At 42.2% G+C, this 17,071-nt stretch overlaps 1 protein-coding gene across 1 annotated transcript in view; it reads right to left on the bottom strand.

The window, feature by feature from the left end:
• Positions 1-5,054: 5,054 nt before the first annotated feature.
• LOC115225451 (AN1-type zinc finger protein 4) overlaps positions 5,055-17,071 on the bottom strand; it is a 41,047-nt gene continuing 29,030 nt past the window's right edge. The window contains exon 7 of the mRNA XM_029796410.2: positions 5,055-5,447. Within this exon, the coding sequence (XP_029652270.1) occupies positions 5,312-5,447 (136 nt within the window). The 3' untranslated portion in view covers positions 5,055-5,311. The remainder of the gene's footprint in view (positions 5,448-17,071) is intronic.

Here is a 17,071-nt window from a genome sequence, read left to right as displayed (position 1 = left end):
ATGTCCTTTCCCTGATTATCTATGACTTCCTTCCATCTGTTTACAAGATTTTTAATCCCATCAATGTAAAACTCTTTTGCTTTCAAAGCGAAGAACTCTGAAATGCCAGTTTCCACCTCCTCCTGGCTTGCGAAAGTTATGTCCCTAAAATAATTCTGTAAACTTCGAAACAAATGGTAGTCTGAAGGAGCAAGGTCTGGAGAATAAGGTGGATGAGGAATTTTTTCCCAACCAAATTCTTCGATCTTCTGTGATGTGATCTTTGCAGTGAGGGGTCACGCATTGTCCTGATGAAACATCACTCCTTTTCAATTCACTAAAGCGGGTCTTTTTTTCTTCAAAGCTTGGTTCAAACCCTCTAATTGCTGACAGGAGACTTGAGCATTGATTGTTGCATTAGGTGGTAACAATTCTAAGTGAATTACTCCTTTGCAACCCCACCAGATAGAGAGAAGAACCTTTTTCCCCATGAAGTTCCCTTCTCAGTTGTGGTTGAGCTTTTCCCCTTTTACTAAGCCACTGTTTACAATGTTTTACATTTCGATAAAAGATCCGTTTTTCATCACCAGTCATAAATCTATCCTAAAAGGGTGAAATGAGTTCCCGAAAATGGAAAGAAGGGCAGATGTCAACCCTGGATTTGCGGTTGCTTTCAGACAATTCATGAGGCACCCATTTTCCAAGTTTAGGAAACTTTCCAAGTTGCTGAAGATGAAGACGGACAGCTGTATGGTTTGAACTAAGCTTTATTGCCAATTCTTCAACTGATAATGCAGGATTTTCTTCAAGGGATGCCTCAAGGAGCTTATTATCAACCTCAACTGGACGTCCTGTTTGATCTTCATCTTCAAGGCTGAAATCTCCACTTCTGCATTTTGCAAACCATCTTCTGCAAGTTCTTTCATTCAAGCATAAAGTGAGTGCATGTTTCTAGCCTAGATCCAGGGCCCCTTCATTGCCATTTCAACAACATCAACAGGGTATTTTCGCTTGTATGTATGTATGTATGTATGGAAGGATGTACATTTACACAGGGGCTTCTTTCAGTTTTGATTTACCAAATCCACAAACAAGTTCTGGTCAGCCTGGAGCTATAGTAAAAGACACTTGTCTAAGGTACCACACAGTGGGACTGAACCTAGAACCACTTGGTTGGGAAGCAAGCTTCTTATCACACACCCATTTATATACATACATATATATATCTTGACTGGTGTCTGTGCTGGTGGCACATAGAAAGCACCAACTGATTGTGGCTGTTGCCAACCTCTGGCCGCACAACACTCACGGAGTGGTTGGCATTAGGAAGGGGATCCGGCTTTAGAAACACTGCCAGATCAGACTGGAGCCTGGTGCAGCCTCCTGGCTTCCCAGACCCCAGTTGAACGTCCCTGTAATTTTGCAGTCAGCCAAAAAGAGGCAGAAAGAATAAATAAATACCAGACTGTAAAAAATAAATAAATAAACACACACTGGCGTCAGTTTGTTCAAATAACACATCAAGTCAGTGCTCCAGCATGGCCACAATCCATATGAATCATATTATGTATTTAGAGGGAGATTTGACTGCTATGTCTAGTATATGTAGCGTCTACCAATAGGTTCCTCCCCTCCCAACATTCATATGATATATTTGTAAATGACTGAATTACCTCCCTTGGACTTTTATCGCCTTTGTTTAAATTTAATTTTGTAAATATTGAAGAATTTGATAAAATAACTTTCTTTTTATTTACATTATTTACATTTGACGGATATTTGTCCTCGTCTTCTTTGCTGTTAACACAACATTTCGGCCGATTACTCTTTTACTTGTGTCAGTCATTCGGCTGCGGCCATGCTGGAGCACCGCCTTTAGTCGAGCAAATCGACCCCGGGACTTATTCTTTGTAAGCTCAGTACTTATTCTATCGGTCTCTTTTGCCGAAACGCTAAGTTACGGGGGCGTAAACACACCAGCATCGGTTGTCAAGCGATGTTGGGGGGACAAACAGACACACAAACACATACATATACATATATACGACGAGCTTCTTTCAGTTTCCGTCTACCAAGTCCACTCACAAGGCTTTGGTCGGCCCGAGGCTATAGTAGAAGACACTTGCCCAAGGTGCCATGCAGTGGGACTGAACCCGGAACCATATGGTTGGTAAGCAAGCTACTTACCACACAGCCACTCCTGCACCCTATGTAAATAGAACTGTATCAACTTTGTCTTTATTTTGATGGAAGGTTTTAACTTGGATCACTTTAGCCCTTTTGTTACCATATTTCTGTTGAAACACAATGCCTTTGTTTCAAATATTTTGAAAATAATGAAGAATTTAGTAAAATAACTTTAAATAATAATCTTATGGGTGTCTGCCAAGTCAGCTGCCAGACATCGGAGTTTCAATGTGCTGTTGTGGGTGCAACAGATTGTGGTTTTGATGTTCTTCTACACTTTCCCATATATATTTCTTTACTGCCCAGAAAGGGCTAAACATAGAGGGGACAAACAAGGACAGACGAAGGGATTGAGTCGATTATATCGCCCCCAGTGCGAAACTGGTACTTTATTTATCGACCCCGAAAGGATGAAAGGCAAAGTCGACCTCGGCGGAATTTGAACTCAGAACGTAACGGCAGACAAAATACGGCTACCATATTCTTCATTGCATTGGTCACTGCTGCCACAAAAGTTGGGGTGTTTGTCTTCCAGTGCTTGTCCAGCAGACATGGCCAAATAACTGTCGCCTGTGCGGCCAGACTTGGTCTTCAATGGTCAGCTGCTGCTGGCATTGTTCTCAGATGTTGTTTGAGATTTGGTCACATAGAGAGACACCAAGGATCTGATGAAGACACCACATTTGGAACACCTTGCGGTTGTTCAGGCCCTGTTTGCGGATGGTCCAGGTTTCAATGCTGTAGAGAAGGACAGGCAAAACCAGCATCTCCTTAGGAAGGTGTTGGGCTTCTTCCAGACACACCAATGAAAGGATGCGAATGCAGAAGTTGCAGACCTGATTCAGCTGATCTCTGCTGTTGATGCCACTTTAGTTTCTTAATCAGTAGAAGCAAATTATATAGCAGTGCCCACATTAATGGAGATACAACACAACACACACAGCTTGAGATGGTTGCTGAGAGCAACACACTTCACCTATTCTGTGAACCCTGTAAATAAACCGGTTGTAAATTGCATTTGTACTTTAAGACTTCTCTCTTCACCTGCCGGAGCCTGAACTACATAAAGGATACAATATAATGGGAGAAGGCGATATTCTCCCGATATCGTAAACCTTGCCTTCCATTATACATGTGTACATGTGCATGGAGAATGTGGATATCGGGTGTAGATTTGGCGATTTTCAGGAAGCAGGGAGGTTTTAAAGGATGCAATGTATTGGCAGGTAACAACTGATGCAGGTAGTTTGTTTTATAACAGAACTCTGAGTGCGGAAAAAATGTTTCTGAAAGTCATAGGAGCTGTGCTGTTTTCTAAACTTATAGGCATGCCCACATGTGTTAGACACATGGAACACAAAAAAATGTATTCGAGGTGGTTGTTAGCATGATGGTTAACCATTTTATTGGTGTTTACCAAGTCAGTTGCCCAACGTCAAAGCTTCAATGTATCTATGCCCAGGGAAGCAAGGTGTTCAGAGTATGGTAGATGCCTGATGGAGGGTATTCGCTTGGTTGCATGTCTCTGAAGTTTCCAGAAGGTCAATGTCCTGAGCAAGATAGGGGTTCCAGACTGATGATGCAAATTCCAAGTGTGACAGCACCATAGCCATATACGGCCCCAAAGAGAAAGCTGGAGAGTGACTAACAAAGGTCTTGCTGAGCGATGCCAAGACACCCTCGGCCTTTTTGGCAATTTTAGTGATGTGCTTTGTCCAGTGCAAATCACTGCTGACAGTAATGCGAAGATCACGTTCACACGAAGACTTCTTGCAAGTCTAGCAGACAGATGGCAGAGTTTGTAGAAAATGAAGGAGAGTATATTTTAGATTAAAAAAGAACTTTGTTTATCTTAATTTTCAAAAATAAAAGAAGTATGAAAAAAGAAGCATTATTTATGGGATAACCCAATATAAAGTGTCTTGCTCAAGGTCATGATGTGTCACTAGGAATCGAACTCACAACCGTATAACAATGAGTCAGCATTCTAACCACTAAGCCATACACCTTCACAATGAGAAGTAAAGTGTCTTGATCAAGGATATAATGCACCAATGGAAGTTGATCACATGATCTTAAAACTGTGAGCCAAGTACCCTAACCATTAAGCCAATCAGCTTCACAACCTGAAGAAGAGGTATTTTATGAAAACACAGACTTGTGTAATGTTGCATAATGTTACATAATGTTACATAATGAGTAATATAATGTACCATCATCATCGTCGTCATCATCATCATCATCATTTAACGTCTGTCTTCCATGCTGGTATGGGTTGGATGGTTTGACAGGAGCCGACCAGGTAGAAGACTACCCCAGACTATTGCACCTGTTTTGGTAAGATTTTTATGGCTGGATGCCCTTCCTAACACCAACCACTCTGCAGAGTAGAGTCAGTGCATTTTTTATGTGGCACCAGCACAGGCAAGGTCAATTTTGGCATGGTTTTAACAGCTGGATGCCCTTCCAAATGCCAACCACTTCACAATATGGACTGGATGCTTTTCACGTGGTACCAGCACAGGCAGGTCAGTTTTGGCATGGTTTTTTACAGCTGGATGTTCTTCCAAATGCCAACCACTTCGCAGTGTGGACTGGATGCTTTTTATGTGGCACCAGCACCAGTAGGGTCACCAAGTAACCTGCAAGACAAGGAATTTTGAGAGGGGAGTGGGGATTGAAGGAGGTGATCTTGTGTCAAATGATGAAAGGTTAAAGTGTGACAGAGAAACATAAAAATGCGTATTCATGGAATTCCTGATGGGAATTGAACTTATGACCTCATGATCATAAACCAAATACCCAAACCACCAAGCCACTAATACACACACACACACAAATAACAACAACAACAACCACAGTGGTAATAATAATCTTATTAACAGTATTTTATGCGATACTTTCAACTGACCGGTGGGTGTAGCCTCTAGTTTTTTGGGGGAGGGGGTTCTCTTGTTTTTTGTTTTGTTTTTTTTTTGGCATGTTAAGTGGCGAGGTGGAGAAAGTTTTTTTAAGGGGCCGTTTTTTGAAGTATTTTTATTTGGTGGGGGTTTTCTTTTTCTGCTGATTTTATTTCATTTAAATTATTCCTTTTCTTTTCTCTTTTTTTTTTCAATATATGTATGCATGTGTGTGTGTGTGTTTCTCAAATTTTCGGCAATTTCGACGCCTTTATTACAGGGTTGTTCTGTCTGATGATTTTCCGACCCTCAGCTTTGTAATCAAATGTGCAGTCGTGAGTCTCAGCGTATCGATGCGCAGAGCAGAAGTTGTTGCCGCACCTAGAAGTGGACAGAAGACAGAAAGAAGTGTAAAGCAGATAGATAGAGAATTTGAAAATACCATCAACGTTATCCCAGTATGGGATAAAACGAACCAGATCTTTCCGGTTTGAACGACAGTTTTTTAAAAATAATTTCCACGTAACTAAACACTTTTAAACTTCGTATACTGGTAGAATGTGTTTATAAAACATCTTTTTCTCTTGGCTTTATTGAGAAAATTCTATAGTTTCTAAGATATTTGTTGGGTTTTTTCTTCAATTTCTGCAATTTCAACCAATCACTGACGTCTATTGAGGTAAAAACCATGGATCTTTTCGGTTTGACCGGCAGTTTTTTAAAATAATTTCCACGTAACTAAACACTTTTAAACTTCGTATACTGGTAGAATGTGTTTATAAAACATCTCTTTCTCTTGGCTTTATTGAGAAAATTCTATAGTTTCTAAGATATTTGTTGGGTTTTTTTCTTCAATTTCTGCAATTTCAACCAATCACTGATTGTCTATTGAGGTAAAAACCATGGATCTTTTCGGTTTGACTGGCAGTTTTTTAAAAATAATTTCCACGTAACTAAACACTTTTAAACTTCGTAAACTGGTAGAATGTGTTTATAAAACATCTTTTTCTCTTGGCTTTATTGAAAAAATTCTATAGTTTCTAAGATATTTGTTGGGTTTTTTTCTTCAATTTCTGCAATTTCAACCAATCACTGATTGTCTATTGAGGTAAAAACCATGGATCTTTTCAGTTTGACTGGCAGTTTTTTAAAAATAATTTCCACGTAACTAAACACTTTTAAACTTCGTATACTGGTAGAATGTGTTTATAAAACATCTTTTTCTCTTGGCTTTATTGAGAAAATTCTATAGTTTCTAAGATATTTGTTGGGTTTTTTTCTTCAATTTCTGCAATTTCAACCAATCACTGACGTCTATTGAGGTAAAAACCATGGATCTTTTCGGTTTGACCGGCAGTTTTTTAAATATAATTTCCACGTAACTAAACACTTTTAAACTTCGTATACTGGTAGAATGTGTTTATAAAACATCTTTTTCTCTTGGCTTTATTGAGAAAATTCTATAGTTTCTAAGATATTTGTTGTTGTTTTTCTTCAATTTCTGCAATTTCAACCAATCAATGATGTCTATTGAGGTGAAAACATTCTGTGCCGTATGAAAATGTCCCTCGTTTAAGAAACAGATTGGGTTTATTTACATTTCTGAAGAAAAAAAGATACCCTTCCCCTAACCCTAACCCTAAAACAGATTGAAATGCAATACATCGATACTAGGGTCATAATTATGGCTGACAATTTCATATGATACCACTAGAAAAAACTGCCGTTCAAACCGAAAAGATCCAGTGAACCAAACTCCCAACAAATTAAGAAATTCTGAAAAAAAATGGGGCTAGATCAGTCACACTCTAAGGCGGGCCCCAAAGAGCATTGCAAGACAAATGCTTACGGGGGTCAGACAAGAGATTTTCTCTGACTGGAAGTCTTTCTTCTTAACAAACCTGACTTATTTCCAAGGGAGGTAATAATCTTCCAGTCTAACAAAGACAAAATTTCAAACAGAAGTCTGTGGAATAGAACAAACCAGACTCCCATCAGGCAGGACATTCTGAAATGGAAATGGGACTGGATCGATTACAAACAAAAAAGGCCTCCAAGCAGCATTACAAGATAAATGCTTGCATGGCTCAGATGAGAGTTCATTGGGACAGATTTCCTCAGGCTGAAAGCCTTTCCTGTTAGCAGGAAACAAAAACAAAAGACTCTGGGGATAGGACAAAATACTCTGGGGATAGATCAAAAGACTCTGGGGTTAGGACAAAAGACTCTGGGGATAGAACAAAGGACTCTGGGGATAAGACAAAAGACTCTGGGGTTAGGACAAAAGACTCTGGGGATAGAACAAAGGACTCTGGGGATAAGACAAAAGACTCTGGGGTTAGGACAAAAGACTCTGGGGATAGGACAAAAGCCTCTGGGGATAGAACAAAGGACTCTGGGGATAAGACAAAAGACTCTGGGGTTAGAACAAAAGACTCTGGGGATAGGACAAAAGACTCTGGGGTTAGAACAAAAGACTCTGGGGTTAGGACAAAAGACTCTGGGGATAGAACAAAGGACTCTGGGGATAAGACAAAAGACTCTGGGGTTAGAACAAAAGACTCTGGGGACAGGACAAAAGACTCTGGGGATAGGACAAAAGACTCTGGGGATAGAACAAAGGACTCTGGGGATAGGACAAAAGACTCTGGGAATAGGACAAAAGACTCTGGGGATAGGACAAAAGACACTGGGGATAGAACAAAGGACTCTGGGGATAAGACAAAAGACTCTGGGGTTAGAACAAAAGACTCTGGGGATAGAACAAAGGACTCTGGGGATAAGACAAAAGACTCTGGGGTTAGAACAAAAGACTCTGGGGATAGAACAAAAGACTCTGGGGATAAGACAAAAGACTCTGGGGATAGGACAAAAGACTCTGGGGATAGGACAAAAGACTCTGGGGTTAGAACAAAAGACTCTGGGGATAGAACAAAAGACTCTGGGGTTAGGACAAAAGACCCTGGGGATAGAACAAAGGAATCTGGGGATAAGACAAAAGACTCTGGGGTTAGAACAAAAGACTCTGGGGATAGAACAAAAGACTCTGGGGTTAGGACAAAAGACTCTGGGGTTAGAACAAAAGAATCTGGGGATAGAACAAAGGACTCTGGGGATAAGACAAAAGACTCTGGGGTTAGAACAAAAGACTCTGGGGGTAGAACAAAGGACTCTGGGGATAAGACAAAAGACTCTGGGGTTAGAACAAAAGACTCTGGGGATAGAACAAAAGACTCTGGGGATAAGACAAAAGACTCTGGGGATAGGACAAAAGACTCTGGGGATAGGACAAAAGACTCTGGTGTTAGAACAAAAGACTCTGGGCTGGGGATAGAACAAAAGAATCTGGGGATAGAACAAAAGACTCTGGGGATAGATCAAAAGAATCTGGGAATAGAACAAAAGACTCTGGGGATAGAACAAAGGACTCTGGGGATAAGACAAAAGACTCTGGGGTTAGAACAAAAGACTCTGGGGATAGAACAAAAGACTCTGGGGTTAGGACAAAAGACTCTGGGGTTAGGACAAAAGACTCTAGGGGTAGAACAAAAGACTCTGGGCTGGGGATAGAACAAAAGAATCTGGGGATAGAACAAAAGACTCTGGGGATAGAACAAAAGACTCTGGGCTGGGGATAGAACAAAAGAATCTGGGGATAGAACAAAAGACTCTGGGGATAGAACAAAGGACTCTGGGGATAGAACAAAAGACTCTGGGGATAGGACAAAAGACTCTGGGGATAGAACAAAAGACTCTGGGCTGGGGATAGAACAAAAGACTCTGGGGATAGAACAAAGGACTCTGGGGATAAGACAAAAGACTCTGGGGTTAGAACAAAAGACTCTGGGATAGAACAAAGGACTCTGGGGATAAGACAAAAGACTCTGGGGTTAGAACAAAAGACTCTGGGGATAGAAAAAAGACTCTGGGGATAAGACAAAGACTCTGGGGATAGGACAAAAGACTCTGGGGATAGACAAAAGACTCTGGGGTTAGAACAAAGACTCTGGGGATAGAACAAAAGACTCTGGGGTTAGGACAAAAGACCCTGGGGATAGAACAAAGGAATCTGGGGATAAGACAAAAGACTCTGGGGTTAGAACAAAAGACTCTGGGGATAGAACAAAAGACTCTGGGGTTAGGACAAAAGACTCTGGGGTTAGAACAAAAGAATCTGGGGATAGAACAAAGGACTCTGGGGATAAGACAAAAGACTCTGGGGTTAGAACAAAAGACTCTGGGGGTAGAACAAAGGACTCTGGGGATAAGACAAAAGACTCTGGGGTTAGAACAAAAGACTCTGGGGATAGAACAAAAGACTCTGGGGATAAGACAAAAGACTCTGGGGATAGGACAAAAGACTCTGGGGATAGGACAAAAGACTCTGGTGTTAGAACAAAAGACTCTGGGCTGGGGATAGAACAAAAGAATCTGGGGATAGAACAAAAGACGCTGGGGATAGATCAAAAGAATCTGGGAATAGAACAAAAGACTCTGGGATAGAACAAAGGACTCTGGGGATAGACAAAAGACTCTGGGGTTAGAACAAAAGACTCTGGGGATAGAACAAAAGACTCTGGGGTTAGGACAAAAGACTCTGGGGTTAGGACAAAAGACTCTAGGGGTAGAACAAAAGACTCTGGGCTGGGGATAGAACAAAAGAATCTGGGGATAGAACAAAAGACTCTGGGGATAGAACAAAAGACTCTGGGCTGGGGATAGAACAAAAGAATCTGGGGATAGAACAAAAGACTCTGGGGATAGAACAAAGGACTCTGGGGATAAGACAAAAGACTCTGGGGTAAGAACAAAAGACTCTGGGGTTAGGACAAAAGACTCTGGGGTTAGGACAAAAGACTCTGGGGATAGAACAAAAGACTCTGGGGTTAGGACAAAAGACTCTGGGGATAGAACAAAAGATTCTGGGGTTAGGACAAAAGACTCTGGGGTTAGGACAAAAGACTATGGGGATAGAACAAAAGACTCTGGGGTTAGGACAAAAGACTCTGGGGATAGAACAAAAGACTCTGGGCTGGGGATAGAACAAAAGAATCTGGGGATAGAACAAAAGACTCTGGGGATAGAACAAAAGACTCTGCGGATAGAACGAAAACTTTGGGGATAGAACAATAGACTCTGGGGTTAGGACAAAAGACTCTGGGGATAGAACAAAAGACTCTGGGCTGGGGATAGAACAAAAGAATCTGGGGATAGAACAAAAGACTTTGGGGATAGAACAAAAGACTCTGGGGATAGAACAAAAGACTCTGGGGATAGAACAAAAGACTCTGGGGATAAAACAAAAGACTGGGGACAGAACAAAAGACTCTGGGGATAGAACAAAAGACTCTGGGGATAGAACAAAGACTCTGGGGATAGAACAAAGACTCTGGGATAGAACAAAGACTCTGGGATAAGACAAAAGACTCTGGGGATAGGACAAAAGACTCTGGGGATAGAACAAAGGACTCTGGGGATAAGACAAAAGACTCTGGGTTAGAACAAAAGACTCTGGGGATAGAACAAAAGACTCTGGGGTTAGGACAAAAGACTCTGGGGTTAGGACAAGAGACTCTGGGGTTAGAACAAAAGAATCTGGGGATAGAACAAAGGACTCTGGGGATAAGACAAAAGACTCTGGGGTTAGAACAAAAGACTCTGGGATAGAACAAAGACTCTGGGGATAAGACAAAAGACTCTGGGGGTAGAACAAAAGACTCTGGGATAGAACAAAGACTCTGGGGATAGACAAAAGACTCTGGGGATAGGACAAAAGACTCTGGGGTTAGAACAAAAGACTCTGGGCTGGGGATAGAACAAAAGAATCTGAGGATAGAACAAAAAACTCTGGGGATAGAACAAAGGACTCTGGGATAAGACAAAAGACCTGGGGTTAGACAAAGACTATGGGGATAGAACAAAGACTCTGGGGTTAGGACAAAAGACTCTGGATAGAACAAAAGACTCTGGGCTGGGGATAGAACAAAGAATCTGGGGATAGAACAAAAGACTCTGGGGATAGAACAAAAGACTCTGCGGATAGAACGAAAACTTTGGGGATAGAACAATAGACTCTGGGGTAGGACAAAACTCTGGGGATAGAACAAAAGACTCTGGGCTGGGGATAGAACAAAGAATCTGGGGATAGACAAAAGACTTTGGGGATAGAACAAAAGACTCTGGGGATAGAACAAAGACTCTGGGGATAGAACAAAGACTCTGGGGATAAAACAAAAGACTGGGGACAGAACAAAAGACTCTGGGGATAGAACAAAAGACTCTGGGGATAGAACAAAAGACTCTGGGGATAGAACAAAAGACTCTGGGGATAAGACAAAAGACTCTGGGGATAGGACAAAAGACTCTGGGGATAGAACAAAGGACTCTGGGGATAAGACAAAAGACTCTGGGGTTAGAACAAAAGACTCTGGGGATAGAACAAAAGACTCTGGGGTTAGGACAAAAGACTCTGGGGTTAGGACAAAAGACTCTGGGGTTAGAACAAAAGAATCTGGGGATAGAACAAAGGACTCTGGGGATAAGACAAAAGACTCTGGGGTTAGAACAAAAGACTCTGGGGATAGAACAAAGGACTCTGGGGACAAGACAAAAGACTCTGGGGTTAGAACAAAAGACTCTGGGGATAGAACAAAAGACTCTGGGGATAAGACAAAAGACTCTGGGGATAGGACAAAAGACTCTGGGGTTAGAACAAAAGACTCTGGGCTGGGGATAGAACAAAAGAATCTGAGGATAGAACAAAAAACTCTGGGGATAGAACAAAGGACTCTGGGGATAAGACAAAAGACTCTGGGGTTAGAACAAAAGACTCTGGGGATAGAACAAAAGACTCTGGGGTTAGGACAAAAGACTCTGGGGTTAGGACAAAAGACTCTGGGGATAGAACAAAAGACTCTGGGGTTAGGACAAAAGACTCTGGGCTGGGGATAGAACAAAAGAATCTGGGGATAGAACAAAAGACTCTGGGGATAGAACAAAAGACTCTGGGCTGGGGATAGAACAAAAGAATCTGGGGATAGAACAAAAGACTCTGGGGATAGAACAAAGGACTCTGGGGATAAGACAAAAGACTATGGGGTTAGAATAAAAGACTCTGGGGTTAGGACAAAAGACTCTGGGGTTAGGACAAAAGACTCTGGGGATAGAACAAAAGACTCTGGGGTTAGGACAAAAGACTCTGGGGATAGAACAAAAGACTCTGGGGTTAGGACAAAAGACTCTGGGGTTAGGACAAAAGACTCTGGGGATAGAACAAAAGACTCTGGGGATAGAACAAAAGACTCTGGGGATAGAACAAAAGACTTTGGGGATAGAACAAAAGACTTGGGGATAGAACAAAAGACTTTGGGGATATAACAAAAGACTCTGGGGTTAGGACAAAAGACTCTGGGGATAGAACAAAAGACTCTGGGCTGGGGATAGAACAAAAGAATCTGGGGATAGAACACAAAGACTGGGGACAGAACAAAGGACTCTGGGGATAGACACAAAGACTCTGGGGATAGAACAAAAGACTCTGGGGATAGAACAAAAGACTCTGGGGATAGAACAAAAGACTCTGGGGATAGAACAAAAGACTCTGGGGATAGAACAAAAGACTCTGGGGTTAGGACAAAAGACTCTGGGGATAGAACAAAAGACTCTGGGCTGGGGATAGAACAAAAGAATCTGGGGATAGAACAAAAGACTGGGGACAGAACAAAAGACTCTGGGGACAGAACAAAAGACTCTGGGGATAGAACAAAAGACTCTGGGGATAGAACAAAAGACTCTGGGGATAGAACAAAAGACTCTGGGGATAGAACAAAAGACTCTGGGGATAAGACAAAAGACTATGGGGTTAGAATAAAAGACTCTGGGGTTAGGACAAAAGACTCTGGGGTTAGGACAAAAGACTCTGGGGATAGAACAAAAGACTCTGGGGATAAGACAAAAGACTCTGGGGATAGGACAAAAGACTCTGGGGATAGAACAAAGGACTCTGGGGATAAGACAAAAGACTCTGGGGCTAGAACAAAAGACTCTGGGGTTAGAACAAAAGACTCTGGGGATAGAACAAAGGACTCTGGGGATAAGACAAAAGACTCTGGGGTTAGAACAAAAGACTCTGGGGATAGAACAAAAGACTCTGGGGATAAGACAAAAGACTCTGGGGATAGGACAAAAGACTCTGGGGTTAGAACAAAAGACTCTGGGCTGGGGATAGAACAAAAGAATCTGAGGATAGAACAAAAAACTCTGGGGATAGAACAAAGGACTCTGGGGATAAGACAAAAGACTCTGGGGTTAGAACAAAAGACTCTGGGGATACAACAAAAGACTCTGGGGTTAGGACAAAAGACTCTGGGGTTAGGACAAAAGACTCTGGGGATAGAACAAAAGACTCTGGGGTTAGGACAAAAGACTCTGGGCTGGGGATAGAACAAAAGAATCTGGGGATAGAACAAAAGACTCTGGGGATAGAACAAAAGACTCTGGGCTGGGGATAGAACAAAAGAATCTGGGGATAGAACAAAAGACTCTGGGGATAGAACAAAGGACTCTGGGGATAAGACAAAAGACTATGGGGTTAGAATAAAAGACTCTGGGGTTAGGACAAAAGACTCTGGGGTTAGGACAAAAGACTCTGGGGATAGAACAAAAGACTCTGGGGTTAGGACAAAAGACTCTGGGGATAGAACAAAAGACTCTGGGGTTAGGACAAAAGACTCTGGGGTTAGGACAAAAGACTCTGGGGATAGAACAAAAGACTCTGGGGATAGAACAAAAGACTTTGGGGATAGAACAAAAGACTTTGGGGATATAACAAAAGACTCTGGGGTTAGGACAAAAGACTCTGGGGATAGAACAAAAGACTCTGGGCTGGGGATAGAACAAAAGAATCTGGGGATAGAACAAAAGACTGGGGACAGAACAAAAGACTCTGGGGATAGAACAAAAGACTCTGGGGATAGAACAAAAGACTCTGGGGATAGAACAAAAGACTCTGGGGATAGAACAAAAGACTCTGGGGATAGAACAAAAGACTCTGGGGATAGAACAAAAGACTCTGGGGTTAGGACAAAAGACTCTGGGGATAGAACAAAAGACTCTGGGCTGGGGATAGAACAAAAGAATCTGGGGATAGAACAAAAGACTGGGGACAGAACAAAAGACTCTGGGGACAGAACAAAAGACTCTGGGGATAGAACAAAAGACTCTGGGGATAGAACAAAAGATCTGGGGATAGAACAAAAAGACTCGGGGGATAGAACAAAAAGACTCTGGGGATAGACAAAAGACTATGGGGTTAGAATAAAAGACTCTGGGGTTAGGACAAAAGACTCTGGGGTTAGGACAAAAGACTCTGGGGATAGAACAAAAGACTCTGGGGATAAGACAAAAGACTCTGGGTTAGAACAAAAGACTCTGGGGATAGAACAAAAGACTCTGGGGAATAAGACAAAAGACTCTGGGGATAGACAAAAGACTCTGGGTTAGAACAAAAGACTCTGGGTGGGGATAGAACAAAAGAATCTGAGGATAGAACAAAAAACTCTGGGGATAGAACAAAGGACTCTGGGGATAGACAAAAGACTCTGGGGTTAGAACAAAAGACTCTGGGGATAGAACAAAAGACTCTGGGTTAGAACAAAAGACTCTGGGTTAGGACAAAACTCTGGGGATAAACAAAAGACTCTGGGGTTAGGACAAAAGACTCTGGGCTGGGGATAGAACAAAAGAATCTGGGGATAGAACAAGACTCTGGGGATAGAACAAAAGACTCTGGGCTGGGGATAGAACAAAAGAATCTGGGGATAGAACAAAGACTCTGGATAGAACAAAGGACTCTGGGGATAAGAACAAAGACTATGGGGTTAGAATAAAAGACTCTGGGGTAGGACAAAAGACTCTGGGGTTAGGACAAAAGACTCTGGGGATAGAACAAAAGACTCTGGGGTTAGGACAAAGACTCTGGGGATAGAACAAAAGACTCTGGGGTAGGACAAAAGACTCTGGGGTTAGGACAAAAGACTCTGGGGATAGAACAAAAGACTCTGGGGATAGAACAAAAGACTCTGGGATAGAACAAAAGACTTTGGGGATAGAACAAAAGACTTTGGGGATAGAACAAGAACTTTGGGGATATACAAAAGACTCTGGGTTAGGACAAAGACTCTGGGGATAGAACAAAGACTCTGGGCTGGGGATAGAACAAAAGAATCTGGGGATAGAACAAAAGACGGGACAGAACAAAGGACTCTTGGGATAGAACAAAAGACTCTGGGATAGAACAAAAGACTCTGGGGATAGAACAAAAGACTCTGGGGATAGAACAAAAGACTCTGGGGATAGAACAAAAGACTCTGGGATAGAACAAAAGACTCTGGGGTTAGGACAAAAGACTCTGGGGATAGAACAAAAGACTCTGGGCTGGATAGAACAAAAGAATCTGGGTAAGAACAAAAGACTGGGGACAGAACAAAAGACTCTGGGGACAAACAAAAGACTCTGGGGATAGAACAAAAGACTCTGGGGATAGAACAAAAGACTCTGGGGATAGAACAAAAGACTCTGGGGATAGAACAAAAGACTCGGGGATAAGACAAAAGACTATGGGGTTAGAATAAAAGACTCTGGGGTTAGGACAAAAGACTCTGGGGTTAGGACAAAAGACTCTGGGGATAGAACAAAGACTCTGGGGATAGACAAAAGACTCTGGGGATAGGACAAAAGACTCTGGGGATAGAACAAAGGACTCTGGGGATAAGACAAAAGACTCTGGGGCTAGAACAAAAGACTCTGGGGTTAGAACAAAAGACTCTGGGGATAGAACAAAGGACTCTGGGGATAAGACAAAAGACTCTGGGGTTAGAACAAAAGACTCTGGGGATAGAACAAAAGACTCTGGGGATAAGACAAAAGACTCTGGGGATAGGACAAAAGACTCTGGGGTTAGAACAAAAGACTCTGGGCTGGGGATAGAACAAAAGAATCTGAGGATAGAACAAAAAACTCTGGGGATAGAACAAAGGACTCTGGGGATAAGACAAAAGACTCTGGGGTTAGAACAAAAGACTCTGGGGATAACAAAAGACTCTGGGGTTAGGACAAAAGACTCTGGGTTAGGACAAAAGACTCTGGGGATAGAACAAAAGGCTCTGGGGTTAGGACAAAAGACTCTGGGCTGGGGATAGAACAAAAGAATCTGGGGATAGAACTAGAAACAAAAGACTGGGGGATAGAACAAAAGACTCTGGGCTGGGGATAGAACAAAAGAATCTGGGGATAGAACAAAAAGACTCGGGGATTAGAACAAAGGACTGGGGGATAAGACAAAAGACTATGGGGTTAGAATAAAAGACTCTGGGGTTAGGACAAAAGACTCTGGGGTTAGGACAAAAGACTCTGGGGATAGAACAAAAGACTCTGGGGTTAGGACAAAAGACTCTGGGGATAGAACAAAAGACTCTGGGGTTAGGACAAAAGACTCTGGGGTTAGGACAAAAGACTCTGGGGATAGAACAAAAGACTCTGGGGATAGAACAAAAGACTCTGGGGATAGAACAAAAGACTTTGGGGATAGAACAAAAGACTTTGGGGATAGAACAAAAGACTTTGGGGATATAACAAAAGACTCTGGGGTTAGGACAAAAGACTCTGGGGATAGAACAAAAGACTCTGGGCTGGGGATAGAACAAAAGAATCTGGGGATAGAACAAAAGACTTTGGGGATAGAACAAAAGACTCTGGGGATAGAACAAAAGACTCTGGGGATAGAACAAAAGACTCTGGGGATAAAACAAAAGACTGGGGACAGAACAAAAGACTCTGGGGATAGAACAAAAGACTCTGGGGATAGAACAAAAGACTCTGGGGATAGAACAAAAGACTCTGGGGATAGAACAAAAGACTCTGGGGATAAGACAAAAGACTCTGGGGACAGAACAAACTAGACTCCCGTCAATCAAGACATTCTGAAATGGAAACAGAGGCCTCCAAGC

Source organism: Octopus sinensis, linkage group LG27 (genome assembly GCF_006345805.1).
Source record: "Octopus sinensis linkage group LG27, ASM634580v1, whole genome shotgun sequence".
Taxonomy (NCBI): Eukaryota; Metazoa; Mollusca; class Cephalopoda; order Octopoda; family Octopodidae; genus Octopus; species Octopus sinensis.
Note: the sequence above shows the minus strand (reverse complement) of the source record. Positions and strands in the feature narration are given on the sequence as shown.